Source organism: Apium graveolens, chromosome 4 (assembly GCF_009905375.1).
Source record: "Apium graveolens cultivar Ventura chromosome 4, ASM990537v1, whole genome shotgun sequence".
In the NCBI taxonomy this organism is placed as follows: domain Eukaryota; kingdom Viridiplantae; phylum Streptophyta; class Magnoliopsida; order Apiales; family Apiaceae; genus Apium; species Apium graveolens.
The window spans coordinates 110,148,006-110,171,713 of NC_133650.1; the positions used below are offsets into that span (position 1 = coordinate 110,148,006).

General features: G+C 36.4%; 2 protein-coding genes across 2 annotated transcripts; both read left to right on the plus strand.

Annotated features, from left to right (window-relative positions):
- The first annotated feature begins 13,585 nt into the window (after positions 1-13,585).
- On the plus strand, positions 13,586-15,461 carry LOC141718851 (geraniol 8-hydroxylase-like). The gene is made up of 2 exons (XM_074521229.1): positions 13,586-14,595; positions 14,853-15,461. The coding sequence occupies exons 1-2, from the start codon at positions 13,714-13,716 to the stop codon at positions 15,459-15,461; spliced, it is 1,491 nt and encodes a 496-aa protein (XP_074377330.1). The 5' UTR covers positions 13,586-13,713.
- A 382-nt stretch (positions 15,462-15,843) lies between these two features.
- On the plus strand, positions 15,844-22,286 carry LOC141718852 (uncharacterized). The gene is made up of 5 exons (XM_074521230.1): positions 15,844-15,934; positions 16,025-16,145; positions 21,193-21,283; positions 21,393-21,609; positions 21,697-22,286. The coding sequence occupies exons 1-5, from the start codon at positions 15,844-15,846 to the stop codon at positions 22,284-22,286; spliced, it is 1,110 nt and encodes a 369-aa protein (XP_074377331.1).
- Positions 22,287-23,708: the final 1,422 nt, after the last annotated feature.

Below are 23,708 nucleotides of genomic sequence, written 5' to 3' on the forward strand. Positions count from 1 at the left end.
GGGCCAGAGTTTGTTGGATCAGAATTTGAGTCCTACCTCCAAGAGCGCGGGATCAAGCACAAAAAGCCATCAGTAGCATATCCCCAAGGAAATGGTCAAGTGGAAGTCACAAATAGAATCCTACTCCATGGCATCGAGAAAAGACTAAAAAAAGCAAGAGAAAATGGCCAGAAGAACTGCTAAGTGTATTGTGGTCCTACAGGATAAGCCCCAGGACAAGCACAGGAGAAACTCCATTCAAATTAGCTTATGAAATAGAAGCAATGTTACCTATTGAGCTGGGATCTCCTTCTCACAGAGCAATAAACTTCAATGAAGTAGCCAGCGAAGAAGGACTCAAAACGAATATGAAGCTAATTGATAAATTCCGGGATCAAGCAATAGAAAAGATGGAGAGATATAAGGAGAAAAATAGAGCATTTCAGTAAGAAGTCCAGAGTCAAGAACTTCCAAGTTGGAGACCTGGTTCTTCGAGACACAGAGGCATCGGATCTTACAAACACTAGAAAGCTAATGCCAAAATAGGAAGGACCATATAAAGTCAAAGAAGTCCAGAGGCCAGGAACCTACAAACTAATGAACATGGATGGCTTAGAAGTCCCCAACACCTGGCATGGACTCAGACTAAGAAATTTCTATCAATAGAAAAAAGAAAACAAAGGAACCAATATCTTGTAGCCTATGGAAAGCAACCAATTTATTTTCTATATCTTGTATGAAGGAAGTTTAAGCTTAATGAAAAACATTTCTCCATATTACATTTCCTTAGGGGTTACTCAAAAAGCATCCACTAGTCCAGACCAACTATGGGCCTGGACTAGAACAAACATATTCACTTAGAAATATTTTTTTAAGAAAAAAACACCCACTAGTCTGGACCAATGAGTAGCCTGGATTAGAACAAACATAAAACTTTGAATAATTTTTCTAAGTCAAAAATATCCACTAGTTCGGACCAATGAGGACCCTAAAACTTGTTAGGACAAAAACAGGCGCTAAAATTACATGTACGTATACGATTTCGCAAGTAATATATAAATCTTTCTAGTTCATTATGAAAACATCATTTTTAGGAGTTATATAGGCTTCAGAATCGAGCTGGGCTTCAAAATCTCAAAATCAGAAAAGAATCAGGATTCTGGAAAATGACCTAGCGCAGCCGCCCCCAGATACAGCGCGACCGCTCTGAATCTGGCGCGGCCGCTCTAAGTCTGAACTTCTCTTACTGGTTTCTTGTGAAACTCGACCGAGGCTCCATCCTAACAGTCTTCTAGCATGAAAACAATGTAAAACCATTATTGCTTCTGATTATGCCCTAAAATGCAAATCACTACGAAAACACATAAAAAACACAAACAACATTAGTACAAAACACCAATTCGAGCCTTTACAAAGCATTTTAAGTGGATATAAATGCCACTTAACAGGACCCTGGAATACATCTCCTAATGATTAGCAGTCTTGTAAGATACCCTCCGTCTCGCTGTACGGAATACATCTCCTAATGATTTGGTCTCCTAATGATTAGCTATGCTGAGCGGCCGCGCAGGAAGCTGAGCGCCCGTTCAGCTATGCTGAGCGGCCGCGCAGGGTCGTGAATTCAGAATAAATATTTTAGACTCCTATTTCTGTTTGGCTTCCAACTTCTGAGTAATCTGGGTTTTATGGGACTCCTATATAAGTAGATTTCAGAGACGTTTCAAAAAGGTTGGATCGTTGTATTAATCAAGGAGCGAAGGCGATAAGGAAGAAGACCGTTTTAGCACACCGCAACGAAGAGGAAGCATATTTTCTTGTGATTCTTTATTTCATTGTAACGTTGGATGCTAGTTTTCTTTGTTTTGAACCTATTTATTCTTGTGATGTACTCTGGTTTAATATAATTAGTTTAGTTATTATTCTCTTGTGTTTATTTATCATGTTTTCATATGAACCCATGATGACGATGAGTGCTATTATGGGCTAATCGTGATCATGGGGTCGTAACGGATTTACTATGGAATTCTTTAGTTAGTTGTTTAATACCTTAGTGTGTGATGATTGTATGATATCTAGTATTGGTTGTGCAAATTCGTCTTATGTGCATCGCGAACATATAAGATAGGGTGTTAATCTCTTGTGAAGCGACGGTGGATCTTGAGATTTAGAACTTGCCATGCTAGCATAGGTTCATGTAAGATTTTGCATGATTAGTGGGTAACTCTAACCGTTTTATTCGCCCTGTGTAACCAAAAGGAATAACTTGTTCTTAAATCGTTATGTTGTCAATTTCTGTAGACATATAGGGACTCAACATAATTGATGCCTATTCAACTTATATCTTAATTGTGGATGTTTGGTAGAATGGTATTAGTACAATGAAAGTTGGCTCTTATCAGTTTCATGTTATTCGATTAATATCATCACTGTTGCATGCTAAGGGTAATAACAATGACTATTGAAGGAAGTAGTAATGAAGTTGTGATCTCATGAGTGTTTTAATATTGTTAATTTAAGTGTTAATTAAGTGCTTAATTCTAGTAGTTAATTGTTGTTAATAATTAGTTAATGAAATCTAAGTGTTATTGTCTTAACATTGAGAAGTAATCATACATTAGTGAGTGAGTTTAATTGAACATAATTAGTCTGAGTCTCTGTGGGAACAAACTAGAAAGTATTCTATATTACTTGCGAACGCATATACTTGCGTGTATTATTAGCGCGTGATTTCGCCATAACAATATGAAGTTTCTTGAACACCTCCAGAAACTTAGCAAATTGCTTATCCAACTTTTTCTTCTACAGCCTCTTAGGAAAATGAGGAGGAGGATAGACCTATTTCTCCCCTGTATTACCCTCAGGAGTAGTGTGTTCCACATTTTTCTTTCTCGGTTCCACTTCTGCTTCCTTCTACACATCTTCTTCAGCCACAACTTCATCTTCTGAAACTTGAGATTTTTCGGGGCTTGCAGCCTTCCGAGACCTCAATATAATTGCCTTAACATTCTCCTTAGCTTCCCTCTTGCCTGAAACTTATGTGTCACTAGGGAGTGTACCAGGTTATCGATTCAGCAAGACATTGGCAATCTGCCCAATTTGATTCTTCAGAGTTAATAGAAACCGCTTAGCTCTTGCACATGATCCTCAACTCCTCCAATTCAGATTTTTCATTAGATTGTTGAAGTTAAAGTTATTTTCTTGGTGCATATTACGGTTGTTGAAAACCAGGAGGGTTGAATTGCTTTACTGCATACTGCTGATAAGACTGTTGTATCGCATTCTGATTGTTGCTCCAGCCGAAGTTAGGATGATTGCGGTTGTTGGGATTATAAGTGGCTGGAACTGGTTGCTGCGACCTCTGAAAGTTATTCACAAACTGAGCTGATTCAGTAGATATAACACACTGCTCTGTCTTATGCGCACCAGCGCAAAGCTCACAGATACTTGTAATCTGATTAAACTCATAATTAGCCAAAGAATCCACCTTCATCGCTAAAGCCTTAAGCTGAGCAGCTATAGCAGTAGCTGCATCCACCTTTAGAATTCCTGTTATCTTTCCTTGAGGTAGACTCTAAGAAGGGTTCTGGTATTCATTAGCAGCCATCAGTTCAATCAACTCATAAGCTTCATCATACCTCTTAGCCCATAAGGCTCCACCTGATGCTGCATCAAGCATGTGTCTAGACTGTGCTCCCAAGCCATTATAAAAGTAGTTGATAATCATCCATTCAGGCATCCCATGATGAGAACACTTCCTCAGCATCTCCTTATACCAATCCCAATCTTCACATAGAGACTCTCCCGATTGCTGCGCAAATTGAGTATGAGCATTCCTGTTTGCAGCTGTCTTTGCCGTAGGGAAAAATTTAGTAAGAAACTTATGAGCAAGATCTTCCCAAGTAATAATAGAGCCTGGTGGTAGAGAATGCAACCAACGTTTAGCTTTATCCCTCAGAGAGAATGGGAAAAGCCTCAGCTTTATAGCATCACCAAAAACATTGTTGAATTTGAATGTGTCGCAAATCTCGATGAAATCTCTGATGTGCATGTTGGGATCTTCCGTTGGAGAACCCCCAAACTGGACTGAATTCTACACCATCTGAATCGTGCTAGATTTGATTTCAAAAGTATTATCCGCGATGGCTGGCCTGATAATGCTAAATTGTATGTCATTGATCTTCGGTAGAGAGTAATCCATCAAAGCCTTCAGATTCGCTGCTGGTTCTCCTATTGCAATAACAACTTCTTCTTCAACTTTCTCAACTTCTTCAAAAACCTTTTCAACTACTTCGACTTCTTCCTCCGCTTTATCCAATTTCTCTTGCGAGATCGAGAACGCGATAGCATAAACTCTCTCTAGAGTACCTGAAACACAAACAAACAAGAAAGTAAGTAAATTATCTGAGTCAGTGAACTTTAGCAACCACTGATGTCAAGAACATAAACTAAAAGTTAACACCGAGTCCTTGGAAGCGGCGCCAAAAACTTGTTAGGATGAAAACACGCGCTAAAATTACACGCAAGTATACGCGTTCACAAGTAATTTAGAATTCTTTTAAGTTCGTTCCCACATAGACTGGTTTAGGTTAAGTTCAATTTATGCACTTATGCAACAATGATATGGCTATCGTTCATTCATAAGACAAATAAAAAATTGAGTTTCGATTAAACTAAGAGATTATACTAATAGCATCAACTAAGAGAATTGAGGTTGAATTACTTATATGAGATAAACATGGGATTTTAACTTCATTAAATACTTCATTCAAAGTCATTGTTCTTAACCTTAGCATGCAATGGTGATGAAAACTAATCAGATAACACAAAACTAGTAAACGCCAACTTTTGTTGTACGAATACCCTACTACCATACATCCACAAAAGAGATTGAAGCTGAATAGACACCAACTATGTTGAGACCCTACATGTTTATAGAATTTGACAACATAAAGGTTTAATGAACAAGTAATCTATTTTGATTATATAGGGCAAGTAAGATGGTTAAAATTACCTATGAATCATGCATAACAATTATACATGAACCTATGCTAGCATGGCAAGTTCTGAACATCTATATTCACTTTCGCTTAAATAGAGATTAACACGCTATCTTATATGTTCGCGATGCACATAAGATGAATAAGCACAACCAATACTAGGATATCATATAATCACCACACACTTAGGTATCAAAACAAATTAACTATAGAAATTCATAAGTAAATCCGTTGGAACCCCACGATAATGATTAGTTCATAACCGAACTCATCGTCACCATGGGTTCTAATGAAAGCATGGTAAATAAACTAAGATAAATTAGTTCTGAAATAACTGAATAAATATCACAAAGTACGTTAACAAGAGTAGTAGGTTCAAACAATAAAGAAAATAAGCATCAAAGATTACAACTTAAGCAAAGAATCACAAGTAAAAGTAGATCTTCTTCTCCTTCGTTGAATTTGTTCTATTAGGTCTTCTTCTGTTATCTCCTTGCTCTTCGTTATGAAAAACATCTTTTTTTAATAGTTAGATAGGCTTCAGAATTGAGTTGGGCTTTAAAATCTCGAAATCAGAGAAGAATAAGGATTTCAGAAAATGACCTAGCGCGGCCACCCTCGATACAGCGCGGCCGCTCTGAGTCTGGCGCGTCCGCCCCGGCCTTCTAGAAAAACTGGAATTTTTCTTGGTTCTCTGAACTTCTCTTACTAATTTCTTGTGCAACTCGACCGAGGTTCCATCCTAACAGTCTTCTAGCATAAAAACAATGTAAAATCATTCCTGCTTCCAATTATGCCCTGAAATGCAAAACACTACAAAAAACATCAAAAACACAAATAACTTGAGTACAAAACACCAATTCGAGCCTTTACAAAGCGGTTTAAGTGGATATAAATGCCACTTAACAGGACCCTGGACTAGAGCAAACATATTTACTTAGAATTATTCTTCTAAGTCAAAAGCATCCACTAGTCTGGACCAATTATGGGCCTGGACTAGAGCAAAAATATTCACTTAGAAATGTTTTTTTAAGGAAAAAGAATCCACTAGTTCGGACCAATGTGGAACCAGGACTAAAGCAAACATATTTACTTATAATTATTTTTTTAAGTAAAAAACAACTACTAGTCCAGACCAATGATGTAGCCTGGACTAGAGCAGACACATTTACTTTAAATTATTTTTCTAAGTCAAAAGCATCCACTAGTCCGGACCAATGTGGAACCTGGACTAAAGCAAACATATTTACTTAGAAAAATAATTCTAAGTATAAATGTTTGATTCTAAGGAAAAAATAGGCTATCAAGAAAAACATAAAAGCAAACACAGACGAATATTATCATCATCAACCGGACCAAACCAAAAAGAACAAAAGACAACATAGTTTAATGGTTACAGACAAATCAGGAATCCAAACAACAACACAAGTTCAGAACACAAATTTAAATCTAAGCATCTGGAGCAGTAGGAGGAATGAAACTGGGACAAGGACCATCGAAAGGCTCCAGCTCATAAGCCCGGCTTCAATGTTCTCCTTTGCCTTGATGAACTCTATGCAAAAGCTGTCAAATTCGGCCTCAGGATCAATCTTTATATGCATCTCGACAATAATCCAACAACACCCAATCTCTAGAGCACCAGCATTTTCAAGATACCGGTCATACTCCTCGGTCTTCTTAAGATCTTCGATAACTTTAGACTCCGACCTCATATCAGAAATCTGCCTCTGGAGCTCATCCAGTTCCGAATTCAGGTCATCAACTTCCTTTTCAGCATTTTCGGCCCGGACTGTCACATTATTAAGATGGTTGTTCAGTTCGGACAAAGAAGTGTCCTTAACAGAGATCTGATCCCTCAATTCAGCAAGTTCTGCATCCTTGTTAGCAATAATGGCTCGAGCATGCTTCAGCTCATTATACGATATAGCAGCAGCTCCGGCCATGTAACCACCAACCTATAAAGGGGAAAATATATATCTCAGAAAAAATTCTAAGGAAAAATAGAAGAAACAGAAGAAGTACAGAAATATTATATACCCGGCCCCAAAGACGAGTACACTCTTTCATAGTGGCATCGAATTTGGAGGCATTCATATACTTCCACTCAGCATGTGAAGGAATCTCAGCCATGAAGCGAGCGACTCTTTCATCGAGACTCGGACCGCTCCTGACCGAATGCTCTTCCTCCAACCCCTTCCCCTTATCCCTGCCGGACTTAGAACCAGAAATAACTTGACCTTTCTCCAACCTGTGAGGCTTCATCCCAACATTCCGGAGCCTCTTCCTCCTCCGTACAATGTCAACCTCAGGACTGTCTCCTAAAGGTTCAATCTCATCGAGATTCTCAAATTCATCTCCAGCTTCAACTTCGGCATCTTTCTCCGGACCCCTATCCTGCTCCCCCGACTCCGTTCTCGAAATAACATTGCTCTGGGAACCCTCCTCCAGGGGAGGATTGGATCCGGACCCAGCAACAGATGCCTTCTTTTTCAACTTGAAGGCAGTTCCAAGACCTTTCAAGGCATCACTGTAAGCTGAGAAAGACATGTCCGGATTATAGTAAGGCAAACCTGTCAAAACACAAGCAAACACAAAAGTCAACCCAAATACTTTACAAAAACAAACAAAAACCAAGTAGCAAGTACAACAAAGTCCAGATACATTACAATCCTGATTAAAGGAAAGTACTTACAGACTAGCCTGTTCATCGTCTTATGATTCATAAATGTATCCCGAGTCAGCTGAAACCCGAGGTACTCACAAAAGGAAAATATGAGCTGGACAGCATCACCCCAGAGTATAGAGCACGGAAATCTGGTCCGGACTCCATCAAGTGCAATGTGGGGAATATACTGCAAAGCCAAACCCCTCAATATAATCAATTCCCCGTTCCAATGCTTCAGATATGACTGCTGAATAAAGGGTCTGTAAGCAGAACCGTAACCATACTCTGCAGCCCGGAATCGCAGCTCATACAACGGCATCTTACTAGATTTAACTAAACAAAAAATGTGGTGCCACAACCTAAATGCGGGCTGAACTTTAAATTTATTGCAACAGGCAATAAACCAGCTCATCCACTTAATCCCAATATGATTTATTTGCATAGGAGAAAACATAAACTCATATTTACATAAGTGCTTAAGGAAAAGATGTTAGTGTGGATTCCAACCGGATCGAAGATGCTCCAGCCAGACCGGAACAAATCCATCATCCGGCATATGATATATCTTCTCTTCGGGCTCAGGCCATCTCCACTCAATCTGGGGATCCAACTGGAAATCAGCCCGGATAGATGGATCTTGCGCCGCATGTTCCAAAGCAGTGTACTCCTCTTTCAGCGGGTTCGGATCCTTAACTACTATGGTACTAGCAAACTTCCGATCGAACTCACCCTGGTCATAAGGCCCCAGACCGGCATTCAGATGCCTAGCGTATCCGGACCTAATACTCCTAAAGTACCAGTTATTTTCTATCTCCTCACTCTTGGTAATGAAATAATTCGGGACGTCAACCCAAAGCCCTTCCAGAGTACACAGAACCTTCCAGGGGGATATCACACCAATGGTTAACTTTGTAATGGAAATTACATCCAAAGTGGAAACCTTCTTACCCATTTCAGTTTGATCAGAATCAGAGGAGGGATCAGAGTCAGAAGGTCCCGGGTAGCGAGAGATGTAGACTTTGGCACGAGCATTAGTCCAGACCATATACCTAAAAGAAATGACATCGGTTAGTCTAAATCCTTACAAGTTCTTTATCTCGCAACCTAGAATGGTCCGGACTACTTACAATGAATTTTATTAAATTATACACAACCAATCCGGGGATGTAGACCCCTAGGAACACACTACTCCCAACCCACAACAGACAGGAGCCAGCTAAACCTATAGCAAAAGAGTTCGGACTACGAATACCATATGAACTCAGAATAAAAAAAATAACACAACTAGTCTGGACTCAAATAAAAGCCAAACACAAACCATAAGTCCGGAATAAGAAATACAATCCAAACAAAATTCCGAGACCCTAAATTCAGAAACACTACCCAAACAAAATCACACACCAAAATACGGCAAAAACACATATACATACACATATTTTACCCAAATACTTATAAAAAAAGACAACTTTATATACAAGCACAAACACAACAGTGAAAATAGCAAGAGCATGGAGAAATAAAACACGAGCTGATGAAAGAAAAGCTTACAAGAACGAAGATTACATAGAGAACAAGGGCGACACAATAGAGGAGCAGGGAGCACTCGATTGAACTCCTGGAATTTCCCCAAATAAATAGAAAGAACAAGAAGAGGAAGAAGGAGAGATAGAAAGAAAAATGGAGAGGAAGAGTAATAAATAAAAACAATTGGGGGAGCCCCTTTTATAGGAGAAATCAGAATTTTACCAGCCACACCACGTGGCGCAATGCATGCCATACATCAAAAACTTATATGCATATATACTGTTGCACACATATACACGGTAATAAATACCGGTCATGATTACAACACATCTTTTCACAAAAAGACAACTGTAATAATTCAAAATATTAGGGGGAAATCCCTAAACCGTTTCAACTTCCAGTCCAAACCCCTAGACTCAACACAATCCAGATTGGGGGGATATCAAAACTTAAATTGTTCTTAAGACATCAAACCTTAGTCTTGATTGGCTGAACTCAACACAAACTAGACTAGGGAGAAAGCAGAGCTCAAATTATTCTAAAGACATCAAACCGTAGTCCTGATTGCCTACACTCAACACAATCTGGACTGGGGGGCAAGCAGAGATCAAATTATTCTAAAGTCATCAAACCTTACTCCTGATTGGCTGAACTCAACACAATCCGGACTGGGGGGTAAGCAAAGCTCAAATTCTTCTAAATTCATCAAACTTTAGTCATGATTGGCTGAACTAAACACAATCCGGACTGGGGGGCAAGCAAAGCTCAAATTCTTCTAAAGACATCAAATCTTAGTCGTGATTCGCTGAACTCAACACAATCCGGATTGGGAGGCAATCAAAGCTTAAATTCTTCTAAAGGCATCAAACCTTAGTCATGATTGCTTGAACTCAACAAAATCCGGACTAGGGGCAAACAAAGCTCAAATTCTTCTAAAGAAATCATACCTTAGTCCTAATTGGCCGAACTCAAAACAATCCGGACTGAGGGCAAACAAAGCTTAAATTCTTTTAAAGACATCAAACCTTAGTCCTGATTGGATGAACTCAAGCTAATCCGGACTGGGGGCAAGTAGAGCTCAAATTCTTCTAAAGACATCAAACCTTAGTCCTGATTGGATGAACTCAACACAATCCGGACTAGGGGCAAGCATAGCTCAAATTATTCTAATGTCATCAAACCTTAGCCCTGATTGGCTGAACTCAACATAATCCGGACTGGGAGGCAATCAAAGTTAAAATTCTTCTAAAGATATCAAACCTTAGTCCTGATTGCCTGAACTCAATACAATTTGGAATGGGGGCAAGCTCAAATTCTTCTAAAGAAATCAAACCTTAGTCCTGATTGGCTGAACTCAACACAATTCAGACTGGGGGCAAACAAAGCTTAAATTCTTTAAAAGACATCAAACCTTAGTCCTGATTGGCTGAACTCAACACAATCCGGATTGGGGGCAAGGAAAGCTCAAATTCTTCTAAAGACATGAAAACTTAGTCCTGATTGACTTGATTCAACACAATTCGGACTGGGGGCAAGCAGAGCTCAAATTATTCTAAAGTCATCAAGCCTCAGTCCTGATTGGCTGAACTCAACACAATCCGGACTGGTGGGCAAGCAGAGCTCAAATTCTTCTAAAGTTATCAAACCTTAGTCCTGATTGACTGAACTCAACATAATCCGGACTGGGGGCAAACACAACTCAAATTCTTCTAAAGAAATCAAATCTTAGTCCTGATTGGCTGAACTCAACACAATCCGGACTGGGGGAAAGCAAATCTCAAATTCTTCTAAAGACATCAAACTTTAGTCCTGATGGGCTGAACTCAGCAGAATCCGGACTTGGGGGCAATCAAAGCTTTAATTCTTCTAAAGACATCAAACCTTAGTCCTGATTTCCTGAACTCAACACAATTCGGACTGGGGCAAGTAAAACTCAAATTTTTCTAAAGACATTCAACCTTACTCCCCCATCCAGAAAATATGCATAGGGGAGTGGGGGGTACATGATAGTACATACAGCTCTTAGAAGGACTATGTCCGGACTCCTAACTCCATCCAGTCCCGCATATTACTAGTCCAGACTAATCTTGTCCTGGTAGCCCAACCTTGGGAGGTCCCAGCACGCGAGAGACATAAACTTGGTAAGTCCCAGCACGTGAGGCACATGCCCAAGCGCGTGATGGGACAACTGTCATTCATTAGTCATGAGCACAATCAGAGCACGTGCCAGGAGATCCTTAGAACATTCCTCAACCACTACTATCCTGACACGTGTAATGCATCTATCCCACCTAGGTGTCCCCCGCTCCTAGAACCAACGACTACGATTCAAGGTACCAACCCCAAAACCACCTTACACTCATATACACACACAACCACCTTGCATTCTTATCTATCTTCATCTTCCCCAAAAGCGAGTTCTTACTCTCACATCGGAGGCGCCGTGGGACCCAAACCCCCCTTCCGGTGTTGTTTTGTAGGCATCTCACGACAGCTACACTTCCACCGCAGCGAAGGATCCAGGCACGGCGTCAAAAGAGCAGCCCCGCCATCAGGAATTATCATGGAGTATGACTAAAAATAAAGGAACTTGGTGTGTACGATAATGGAATGGCATAAAGCTGGTTGACACGAGCTAATGTTTTTCCGGATGGAATCGAATTTCAGATTTCGAACTTTTTATACAATCTCTAGTTGCAACAGCCTTTGTTGACTTCAACAATGAAAATTGATAGATTTGAAAAATAGAATGAAAGACAAAAGGATGAACATCGAATGTTTTGCAAGAATCGATTTTAAATATGACCAACTCGTAGAAATAAATCTTAATTTCTTAGTAACGGGGTTATATCTAGTTATCAAGGTTTTTTAAAGATGTCGCAAAAATTAAAATTTTAAATCGAGATCCTATTTCGAGGCTATTTTTAGATTTCATTTTCATGTCTCGGTTATGATTTTTTTGATTTTAATGGTAGTAGATTGTACATGATTTATGCTTTAGTTTGTGATATTAAACATTTAATTTGGTTGGGACATGACCAGTTTGTGTTAATTTTAGTTTGATTTAGTCGAAATTAAAAATTTGTCGATGATATGATATTGTGATGGTTAGTAGTCTAAAATTATTTCGGGAGGAAAAACGAGTTGGAATATGCTCATTTGAACTTGTTATGGTTTTGCGGAGTTTTCCAAAAATCGGTATCTGGGAAGCTCACCGGAATCCAACCTACGACGCATTTTTTCATCGTAAAATTATGTTTTATCATATTAAAAGTGGGTCCCGTAAAGTAATATCCGACGTTTTTTCCATCGTAAGTACAAAACTTACGATGTTATTTTTCGTCGTATTTTGGTATCTTACGACGATATATTTCGTCGTAAATAGATTTATTATTTTACTAAGTATGTGGGCCCCTACTTTCTAACTTGCGACGCAATTTTATCTTGTGACGAAAAAAGAAATTTACTACTCGACCAAAAACGACGATTTTTCCGTCGTAAATGGCTCAATTACGACGATTTCAGTTTAAAATAACCGTCGTAAATGGCCAAATTTGTTGTAGTGTATATATATATTGTTTGACAGTATATAGTTATACATATTACTAATTTTTTTTCTAATTATATTAATAATTTAATGTTATACTAGCAAAAATAAAGTTTAAAATTGAGAAAGTCAAACTCAGGTTTGATCTCGAGTACTCGGAATTAAAACTAAGATTTGACCGATTCTTAATAAAATTGGTTTTAAAATCGATTATTAGAAAATGGGATTGAATGAGGGGTTAAAAATTAGGACTCAACCGAGTACTAACTCGGCGATTTTGTAAAACGCTTGTTGAAATGAATTGCAATTTTCAAGTAATGAAACTAAATATAGTTGTGAAGTACTAAAATATAGTTGTGAACCGAACTGATAACCTTTCAATTAGTACTCGGCGATGTTTAAAACGCTTGTTGAAATGAATTGCAATTTTCAATTAATGAAGCTAAATATAGTTGTGAAGTACTCAAATATAGATTACATAAAAATATAATCCTAAAATAAGTACCTGGATACTTCCATATACTCTACTTTTCTGGATTATATTTTGACAGCAATGTGATACATGTGCTGACTGTCGTGCAGACCATGCCCTTGTAAGTTGAAACCAGACATCAATACCACAAAGAATCCTTGATGAAAACTGCATAATTTGCTTAAATGATCGGCAGGAAGCATGACAATAATGTTTATTATCATTTCCGACTTTTTCATAGCAAGGGAACAATGAACAAAGAGTGGGTGGCGTGCGCATACAGCACAATGGATATATTATTTAAGCTAAACAGCAAGATTTCCGACTTGAAAGAGCTTGAAACAAGTTGTAATTAGTTATGTTGTGAAAAACTTTAGAACGTGGCTAATTATTGTGGCTAATATTTTAAGATATGGCTGGCAACCATCAGATGTATAAGGATGTACAAAGTTGATGTTGGAACTCCAGTAGAATACCACAAGACTTCCAACCAAGAAATCTTGAAACACGAAGTGAGTTTACGGGCTAGATGGACGTGATCATCTTTGTATTATCTCTGATGCTTGCGTATGTTGTCTTCAAGTCTCTACTTTCATTTCCAAATAGAGGCAAAAAACTTCCCCCAGGTCCATTTCAGTTACCTATCATCGGTAATCTTACCAAACTAGGCAAGCTGCCCCATCAGTCCCTCGCCAATCTCGCCAAATTGTATGGTCCAATCCTGCACCTACAACTGGGGAGGGTGACCACCATTGTCATCTCTTCATCAACTCTAGCTCAGCAAGTCCTTCAAAAGCAAGACATTGCCTTCTCTAGCAGGTTTATACCGGATGGGCTCTGCGTTTATGACCATCACAAATATTCTATGGTACTTTTACCCGTTGGCCCAGCTTGGAGAAACCTTAGAAAAGTAGTCAATTTAAACATGTTTACAGTTAACAAGCTGGACGAAAATCAGCATCTACATAGTAGTAAGGTGCATGAGCTTATTGAATACGTTAAAAAGTGCCGTCAAACTGGAGAATTAGTAGATATTGGTCAGGCTGCTTTCAGGACTTCGCTCAATCTTCTATCAAACACTATATTTTCCAAGGATCTAACAGACCCTAATGAAGATTCAGCTAAAGAGTTCAGGGACTTGATAGCGGATATTGTTGTTGATGCAGGTAAACCTAATCTTGTTGATTTCTTCCCCATGTTGAAGAAGTTGGATCCACAAGGCGTGCAGCGGAGAATGACACGTCATTATGAAAATATAATAAATGTATTAGACAGTTTGATAAATGAGCGTTTGGTTTTAATGAGGTCTGGTCATCCTGTAGAGTATACAGATGCACTTGATAAGCTGATCAAGATTTCTCGAGAGAATCCCAATGTGATTGACAACATTCATATGGAACACCTATTCGTGGTATGTTTAATATTGCATTATATTCTCTTGTTAATGAATTAGTAGTATATGGAAGAGTTCGTTCTTTGAAACCAGATGTGTAAATATAATTTTTTATTTCAGTATTATCCCAAGATTCAATTTGAGTCCATACAAATGATAAATCTGTTGTGAAAATAATCGATGAAATTAGTCCCCAAGCTTGTTCCAACTAGATTACGTTACAGTTATGAAGTTCAAATTGCATTAAAAAATTAACTACTAAATGAAACGTGCAGGACCTTTTTGTTGCAGGAACAGATACAACTGCAAATACAGTTGAGTGGGGCATGGCAGAAGTACTGAAAAGCTCAGAAACGATGTTGAAGGTAAAATCTGAGCTTCGCGAAGTACTGGGTAAAGGAAAAGTACTAGAGGCGGCAGATATTTGTCGATTACCTTACTTGCGGTGTATTGTGAGGGAAACACTAAGGTTACAGCCACCCCTTCCTTTCTTAGTACCACGCCAAATAGCAGAGGAAACTGAAGTTAATGGCTACATTATTCCAAGGAATTCTCAAGTTCTGGTCAATGCATGGGCAATTGGACGTGATCCAGTTTCATGGGAGAATCCCCTGTCATTTCAACCGGAAAGGTTCTTGGATTCAGAAGTTGATGTAAAAGGTCAAGACTTCGAGCTGATTCCATTTGGTGCAGGACGAAGGATATGTCCTGGCTTGCCATTGGCAATGAGGATGGTGCCTGTCATGTTGGGCTCCCTCATAAACTGTTTTAATTGGGAACTTGAAGGTGGAATTCCTCTAAATGAGTTGGACATGGAGGAGAAGTTTGGGTTCACTCTTGGAAAGCTGTCTCCGCTATGGGCCCTAGCTACTTCAAACGATTAAAGTTGAAGGTTTTTACTAAGGATTTGCACTCAGCTAAGTTCTTGATGCTCTTGATGCTGAGTGCAAATCCTGATGGGCTGGCTGTATCAGGATTTTACAAATCCTGATGGGCTGGCTATTACATTTCTGAAAATATTCATTAAATGCAATTTAAGTCTGAATATTTATTTTAATTAATGTAATATATTCAGTTGCGTTTTAAGTCTAAACAAAATGTATGGAATAGAGTGTCTGACTGTAAATACAGAATCGTGAAACCCTAGCTGCTACATATTTCTATTTCTCTCCTCCATAATATACAAAATATAGAATTTATCTACAATTTATTATCAGAATTGTAAATTTAGAAGCTCCAGTTCATTTATCTACAATTCTTGAAGATATGGAGTTAACTGCTTATGGTATTGAAGCTTCTGAAGCTGCTGGATCAGATACTGCACCAATTTTTGATTCCATCTTAAATGTTGAAGCTGGTGAGGAAGTTTAGCAGATAGTTCAAAATCCAGTTGCAACGGGAGAATCTAATGATGGTAAAGAAGATAATATTTCCTATGTTCTTATAGATCCTAAGGATGATCTTTTCTTCCCTGAAGATATGCGTACTCATGTGAGGCAACAGAATCTGAAAGAGTTAGATGCCAAGATAAAGCAGGATTATTTTGATGCTATTTGGAATGCTAAATGGTAAGATGATACATATCCTATTTCCAGAACAAATGTTGTTGAACACTTGGAAATAGCTTAAAAGAGAATTTAAAATCCTGATATGTTGACTTATCTAAAAGCATCTACTCTGGTCGTCAGATCCTTACATACAGCTCAAGAAGCAACTACTTCTCAAATCAATCAGATCAAAGAATCATTGATTGCTTCAAGGCCGACTACTCATCCGGAAATTCAGAAAAAATGGCACCAATTATTGCCAGAAAAACTACAATTGAAGTTAATCAAGATAGATTGGAAGCTAAGTAAATTCAAATGCCTGATCAACTTACAGGGGTACGGAATTTAATGGAGCTGATACTTTCTCTACTGCTTGGTGATGATGCCAAAAAGGGGGAGAAAATTATTCAGTCTAAATGCAATCAGCTGACATTGAGAAAATCTTGATGGAGGTAATAAGGGGGACAGAAGGATAGTGAAAGGAGAAGGATAGTGAAAGGAGAAGAGGTGGGAGCTAGTTGGAATTAGTGGTTCATCAAAACCAATGACTAGTTCTCAATCTAGACAAGGTAGAGAAATTAATAAAAGTGAAAGAAGAGTTAGAGAACTGACTGTGACTACAACAACTCAACAACCTTTACAAGTCACAACTGCTGGTGAAGACCAAGGTATTCTGGATATAGAAGCTGGTGCAGAAGCAAGTCAGTATCTTCAAACTCTGAAAGTGAAAGGTAGAAAGACAACTCTATTCTACAAGGATCCAAAGATTCAAGAATTTGACTCTGAGGTGAGTAGAAGAATTTTTGAAAGAGAAAATCGTGGAGTTGATCTAGAACAGCTAAGGCAAATGGAGGAAGACTTCAAGAAATCCATGAAGATAGTAAATACTGATATTGCTGTTATCTCTCAAGATCTTTATGAAGATGAACCTTCTAACAGACCAACCAAAGGTATAGTCATAAGGGAGGTAAGTCAGGCAGAGGTTGAAAGATCTTTCAGATCTCAAGCTATCTTAACTACTGATAGGAAGCATAAAGAGAAAGAGAAGATAAGAGAGTAGTCAAAGCTTTCAAAGTCAAAAGCCAACGATGTTGCAAAGAAGAAATCAGTATCTAAAGCAACTAAATCACAAATACTGATAGATCCAATCTATACAGTTGCTCAATCTTTTGATATTGATGAAATTTTTGAAGAAGAAGAAGTCAGCCAAGCTCACTAAAGAAGGAAGATTCATGGAGCTGACTGGGATGAAAAATTGAAATTAACCTCTGACATTGCTCAAGTTAATATAAAGAAGAAGCTGTTATTTAACTAATCACAACCTCTGATTCTACTCATGTTGTTGATTTTTCAAACCCAATTCAATCTGATTTATCAAATCCTGGTTGTGAAGACATAGTCTCTGATAAGCCAGAACTTACTTTTGAAAAAAAAAAGAAGCTACTATGGGGAATTAAGAAACCAGCACCTAGAAGAGATTCTTCTGAAATATTAAAGAAGATTTATAGTGGAAGTTCTCACTCTAAAAAACCTGGAATCACAAGTGGTCTTGGAAGATTAAATGCTGAAGATCCATTTGTAGGAGATATTTTGACTTTAAGAAAGCATTCTAACTTGACAGAAATTGGAGACAATGTAATGCTTGAATACTTACAGAAGATCATATAAGTGTAAATTGTTATTGATCGTGTTGAAGAGAAAATGATTTATTTTCTGGAGTCTGGGAGAAACTTAAGGTTGACTTAAGAACAGTTAAGAGACAAACCATGACATGACTGGAACTTATTGTTATAATTCTCAAGGTAACTAATTATGTAACTGCCAGATGGCCTGCATTCATAAAGAACTTGATACAGTTAAAGCATAAAGGAATGCCTTACAAATCTAACTACATTCCAAAGTACATTGATCGAACTGAATATGATGTTGATATGCCTATTGGAGGAGCCAAGATAGAAATGAGTCCAGGGACTAAAGTTTTCACCTTTAATCCTGATTGAAAAAAAATTGGGTTTCTGGAGCTGGATGATCTATCTCTTGAAAATTCAAAATTACATGATCTCAGGGCTACCATCTATCAGAAGGATGAATTAACGAATCAACTGAAAGAACACAAACAGAAGATGCAATGGAAGAAAATCTGCTGAGGAAGTTTCTTAAAATTTTTCCAGACTGTGTTAGAGTTCAGAATGAAGAGTAAAGTCTAATATTCACTAAAGTAAAAATGCATATGTTTTCTTGATTACTGCATTTAGATAGTTTTGACATCATCAATTGGAACTTGTGCATTATATAATTGATAATATCTGGACAAAAACTATTAAAAGTTCTTATCAGGACTTATATCAGCATTTACTGTAGAGTGACGTCATCAGTACTTATATCGGTACTTGATGATCAACAGATGATGTCATCAAGATTTGTCACTTCAGTAGATATTCGAGGAGGAAAAGGAAAACAGGAATTCAAGACGGTGATAGACTATATCTCAGAAACAATCATACATGGATAAGTTTCCTTATTGTAATAGAATATGATTCCTTATTTGATTGTGTAGCTGTGCTCTATATAAAGCACATATTAGGTTCATACTATATGCATTACGAACTTTGTTATATCATTCGCATAACCTAGCAGCTCTCAAGGATATTTGTTCATCATTTTGAGAGAGTACGTTTGTAATCAATTTTTATCTGTTAATATAAAAATTATAAAATTATTTATAAATGGTATATTTATATAATAATAAAATTTGAGAACAACGAGAGATCATGTTCATTGAAATTTGGGAGGAAACATGTCTTAGTAGAATTTGGATGATTTTAGAAGAATTCTCTAAAATATAATCTAATTTGACTGCATTTCAAAACAAGTAAAATACACTAGCAAATTCAATAAAATCTATAATTTTATTAAATCCAAAAATGTCCATGACTTTTGAATACCATAAGATTTTAATGGATTGTTTTAAATCTTGATTGAATAGCACTATATTTTAAAATATTTTATGAAATCCTGATTGACTACCCCAAAATTTCAAAAAACATTTTAAAATACAAAATGAATACTAATTAAGGTGCCTCAAAATAATAATTTATAACCAAACTCCATATCTTAAAATCCACTAAAATCCAATAAAACTTTAAGTTCCTAAACAATCCATTAACTTACAATTATTAAAATAACATACAACTAAGTTATCCAACAACACCAAAAAACTATAACAAAAACCTAAGAAAAGACCAAACTCCTCAAAGTCTTTAATTCACACTCTTCCCATAAATTGCCCACCTAAGAAAACCTTCTGGAGGAAAACAAAGCGAACAAAGGACCGACAGTGAGCGAACAATATGAACAAAGCGAATTATATGAATACACAAATAATCTCTAATCAAAATAATTTACTCTTACAAATAAATTCTTACCAGTTACAAACAATGATAAAAAATAATATAACCGAAAGCACAAATGACAAACTGTAATCATACTTGTACACGTACTCTTACACAAATAATCGCACTTGCAAAATAATACACAAAATATCTTACATAAGAATATGAGATATAATCTTACACTTACCGGATGTCCTAACATTTTTGAATTTCGAGGAATAGGTAGTCATCAAAACATACAGGGGCTTGCAAAACACAAAGTAGATGCTACCCAATATCTTAAAGGGGCTTGCACGATAATAAGCACATGTTACCCGAAAGGCCAAATCATACCCACAATATCCATGGCTATACGTGTCCCATAACTTCGGCGACATGCCTATACAATTTAATTACACCGCATAGCAGGTGCCAAGCACGAGATTATCTACTCGCGGCGGATGACTTACAAACTCCCAAGTCATAAAAATATCATAAATAACTCAAAATACGTACTCAAATATCACACATGCAAATAATTACATCTTTAAAACATATATCAAAATAACCTCAATAACATATTTGTCCAATAAAGCAAACCAAAAATCATAAATAACGGCTTATCATTCTAAAAATCAGAGTTGATCACTTCCAATGAATGTCAAATTACTGCATAAAGAAGAATTCAACTGAAAAAGTATGAAACACGGAAGTCGTAGAAAATTCCGAGACCTTTTCAGAATGGTAAGGTACGTCAAAAATGAACAAGTAACGAATTCATAAAACAAATAAATGCGGACTGCGAAACAGAATCAACCCCTGATTTGTTTAGTATTTTATAATTTAAGGTATATGAATCATGAAATATGGAAGCCAAATGTAAAAGCAAAATGCAGATGTCGAAAATAGATTTCCAGAATGGCATTGCTCATATTATTTGAAGCAATTTTCAATTTACTGTGAATTTACGAAGTTAGACCATGCAAATAGAAATTTAACCAACGGATTATACAAATAAAAGATTTGACATATTTCTGAGCAGGATTAAGAACAATACATGGAACGAAAGTTGTAGATAATCAAAACATCTTTTCAAGGAGTCCAAAATCATATATTTAGGTAAATAATGAATCAGATACAAATTTTACAAGAAATCAGAATTACTTGAAATCATGCATCCAAATTTTGAATAATAATACTAATACAAAGTGGAAGTGGAAGAAAAAGATATTCATACCTCGAAAGCTTGTTAAATTGAGGATTCTAATCAACAAATTCAGAATTCCAAATCATAAGAACCCTAATTTCTTGGACTCCGAAATTCCTAACCTCTGATTAGACTTTGTTATTCATCTCTTTCTCATTGTCTTCTCTCTTCTCTTTTTCCACCTCTTTCACTCCATCCTCTTCTCTCCATCTCTTTCTCTCTTCTCCTCTCTTTTCATAAAACTAGCGTAAAACTCTCTTCTTTTATAAACCCTAAGTGTTTTTTTTCTCTTTCTTTTCTTTTTTTACCCTCATTTTTTATAATAAAGCCTTATTATATATTTCTTTAACTTCCGTGGTTGCCTAGTGCTGAGAATGGGTATTTAACGACAAGTATGAATCAGGATCTGGAAAATATAAAAGTGTGATCTAATGGAAGATCATCAGAGAAAATGGGATGTTGACATTCTGAATGACCTGTTTAATAGCAGGGATGTTCAACTAATAAAAAATATCCCTCTGCCCTCAAGGGATAGAAAGGATTCTTGGTTGTGGTTTTTTGATGCAAAAGGAGAGTTCACGGTAAAAAGCTGTTATCGTCAATTGGTTGGAGAAAGTAACATATCTGATGCAGGGTTCTGGAAAAAATTATGGAACTTAGATTTGCCTGGGAAGGTTCATTTTTTTCTAGGGAGGACGACTGCCAACCGGGAGGGCACTGCTAAATAAGAGGGTGAATATTGATGGTAAATGTCCTTGGTGTAGAGTGGAAGAAGAGGATGAAAAGCATGTTTTATTTCAGTGTCAGTTCGCAAAAGAGGTATGGGCATCAATGAGTATGGTGCAATGGGTTGAGACTAGTCCAGGGGAGACGGTAATCGAGCTTCTCAGAAGATTGTTTGATAGTGGTACGAGAGAACAGTGTGCTCTGCTAGCTTTAATTTGCTGGAGCCTCTGGAATCGCCGAAATAAATGGCTGTGGGATTGAGTTGCAGTTTCTATATTTGGGACAACAAGTGGATCATTCAATCTGTTGGCGGACTGGAAGCATGCTCAGCTGGAACACACCAGGAATACACCAGCACCGAATACAAGTGTAAGAAATTGGCAGGTGCCTCAACAACACTGGGTGAAAATTAATATAGATGCTGCGATTTTTGCTGACATAAAAACAATTGGCATAGGAGGGGTAATTCGAGACGCAAATGGAAGATTTTTGAAGGCAATGTGCAAGCAGGTGGAGGGGTCGTGGTCTCCTAGGGAGGCTGAGGCTTTAGGACTTAAAGAGGTACTATCTTGGACGAAACAATATGGATTTACACAGTGTGTTTTTGAGACAGACTCAAAGCTATTGGCAGATGCGTGTAATGGCAGCTCTCGACGGTCTTATTTTCATAACATTGTTAGAGAGTGTGTTGAGCTGATTAAGCACTTTGAAAATGTGCTAGTGCGTTTTGTGCATAGGTCTTCGAATGAAGTCGCTCACATGTTAGGTAGAGTGTCTCATTCTATGTCAGATCTGCAGGAGTGGGATAGTGTAGCTCCTAGCTTCTTATCGAATGTACTTACATATGATCTAAATTAATGCAAGTACGATTATTTCAAAAAAAAAAAACTAACACTCTGATCATAAATAAAAAATAAACTTATACAAACTGATTTAATTATAACTCACTAATATTATTGAATAATAAATACCAAATAACCTAATTAAATTAAAATCATAAAAATATCCGGATGTTACACTCTTGTCTACAAAGTCAAACTATTTTTCTATATAAATTAGAAAATCTTTTCTATCTCGAATATGTAGATAATATATAGGTCCTAATATATTTTTCTTTTATATTTGGAATAAGAGTTAAAGTAAATTTTAATTTTAATATTAAAAATATAAAACCTGAAAAATGAAATTTTGATTTTATTATTTAAAATAGAGAATTTCTAGAAAAAATGATAAATATCATTACAACGATTCTATTTAGAAATTGTTTTTTGAGGGGTTAAAATTTTGAGTTAGCTAAAAAAGAAGGTAATATTTAAATAAATTCTAAACATGATTGACTTTTATCGAATGTAAGTAAGGAAATTTAATTATATTTAAATTAAAATTGAGGGGCTAGGTGAAAAAAGGTTATATTCAAAAAAATTATAAACATGATTTAAGGTAACATTTAAATAAATTCTAAACTGAGTTTTTTTTGTATCTGAATTAGGAAATGTTATTTTATTTAATTAAAGTAGAGGAGCTATAAAAAAATATATAAATATGATTCCAGAGATTTTAGAGCTCGCGGAGATTTTCATTTATATATGTTAAGAAATAAATTCTAAAACATAATTGACTTTTATCGAATGTAAATAAGAAAATTTAATTTTATTTAATTAAAATTGTGGGGCTACGTGAAAAAAGATAATATTTTTAAAAAAATTATAAGTAGGATTGAAGGTAACATTTAAACAAATTCTAAACATGATTGATTTTTTTTTTTGTATGTGAATTAGGAAGTGTTATTTTATTTAATTAAAGTATATCATATCTAGAAAAATAGATAAATATGATTCAAGTGATTCTAGAGCTTGCGGGGATTTTCCTTTATATATTAAAAAATAAATTTTAAACATAATTGACTTTTATCAAATATAAATAAGGAATTTATTTTTTTTAATTAAAATTGAGGAGCTAGGTGAAAAAAGGGTAATATTTAAACAAATTATAAACAGGATTGAAGGTAACATATAAACAAATTCTAAACAAGATTTATTTTTTTGTATGTGAATTAGGAAATTTTATTTTTTTAACTAAAGTAGATGAGCTCTAAAAAATAGAAAAATATAAATCAAGCGATTTTAGAGCTCGCGAGAATTTTTCTTTGATATTGATGATTTGTTAATTAATTGAATATAAAATTTCTTGTTAAAGGTTTTAGACCCTACTTCCGCCGGATAATATAATAATATTTATCATGGATGTGGCTTGATAAGTTACATTAAAATTTGTCTTTCT

Excerpts from the sequence above, each read along its gene's own strand:
- LOC141718851 (XM_074521229.1), top strand. The coding sequence starts at position 13,714 with ATGGACGTGATCATCTTTGTATTATCTCTGATGCTTGCGTATGTTGTC. Across the intron at positions 14,596-14,852 it reads ATATGGAACACCTATTCGTG|GACCTTTTTGTTGCAGGAAC; the intron begins GTATGTTTAATA and ends TGAAACGTGCAG.
- LOC141718852 (XM_074521230.1), top strand. The coding sequence starts at position 15,844 with ATGGAGTTAACTGCTTATGGTATTGAAGCTTCTGAAGCTGCTGGATCA. Across the intron at positions 15,935-16,024 it reads CATCTTAAATGTTGAAGCTG|ATCCTAAGGATGATCTTTTC; the intron begins GTGAGGAAGTTT and ends ATGTTCTTATAG. Across the intron at positions 21,284-21,392 it reads ATGCAAAAGGAGAGTTCACG|GGAGGACGACTGCCAACCGG; the intron begins GTAAAAAGCTGT and ends ATTTTTTTCTAG.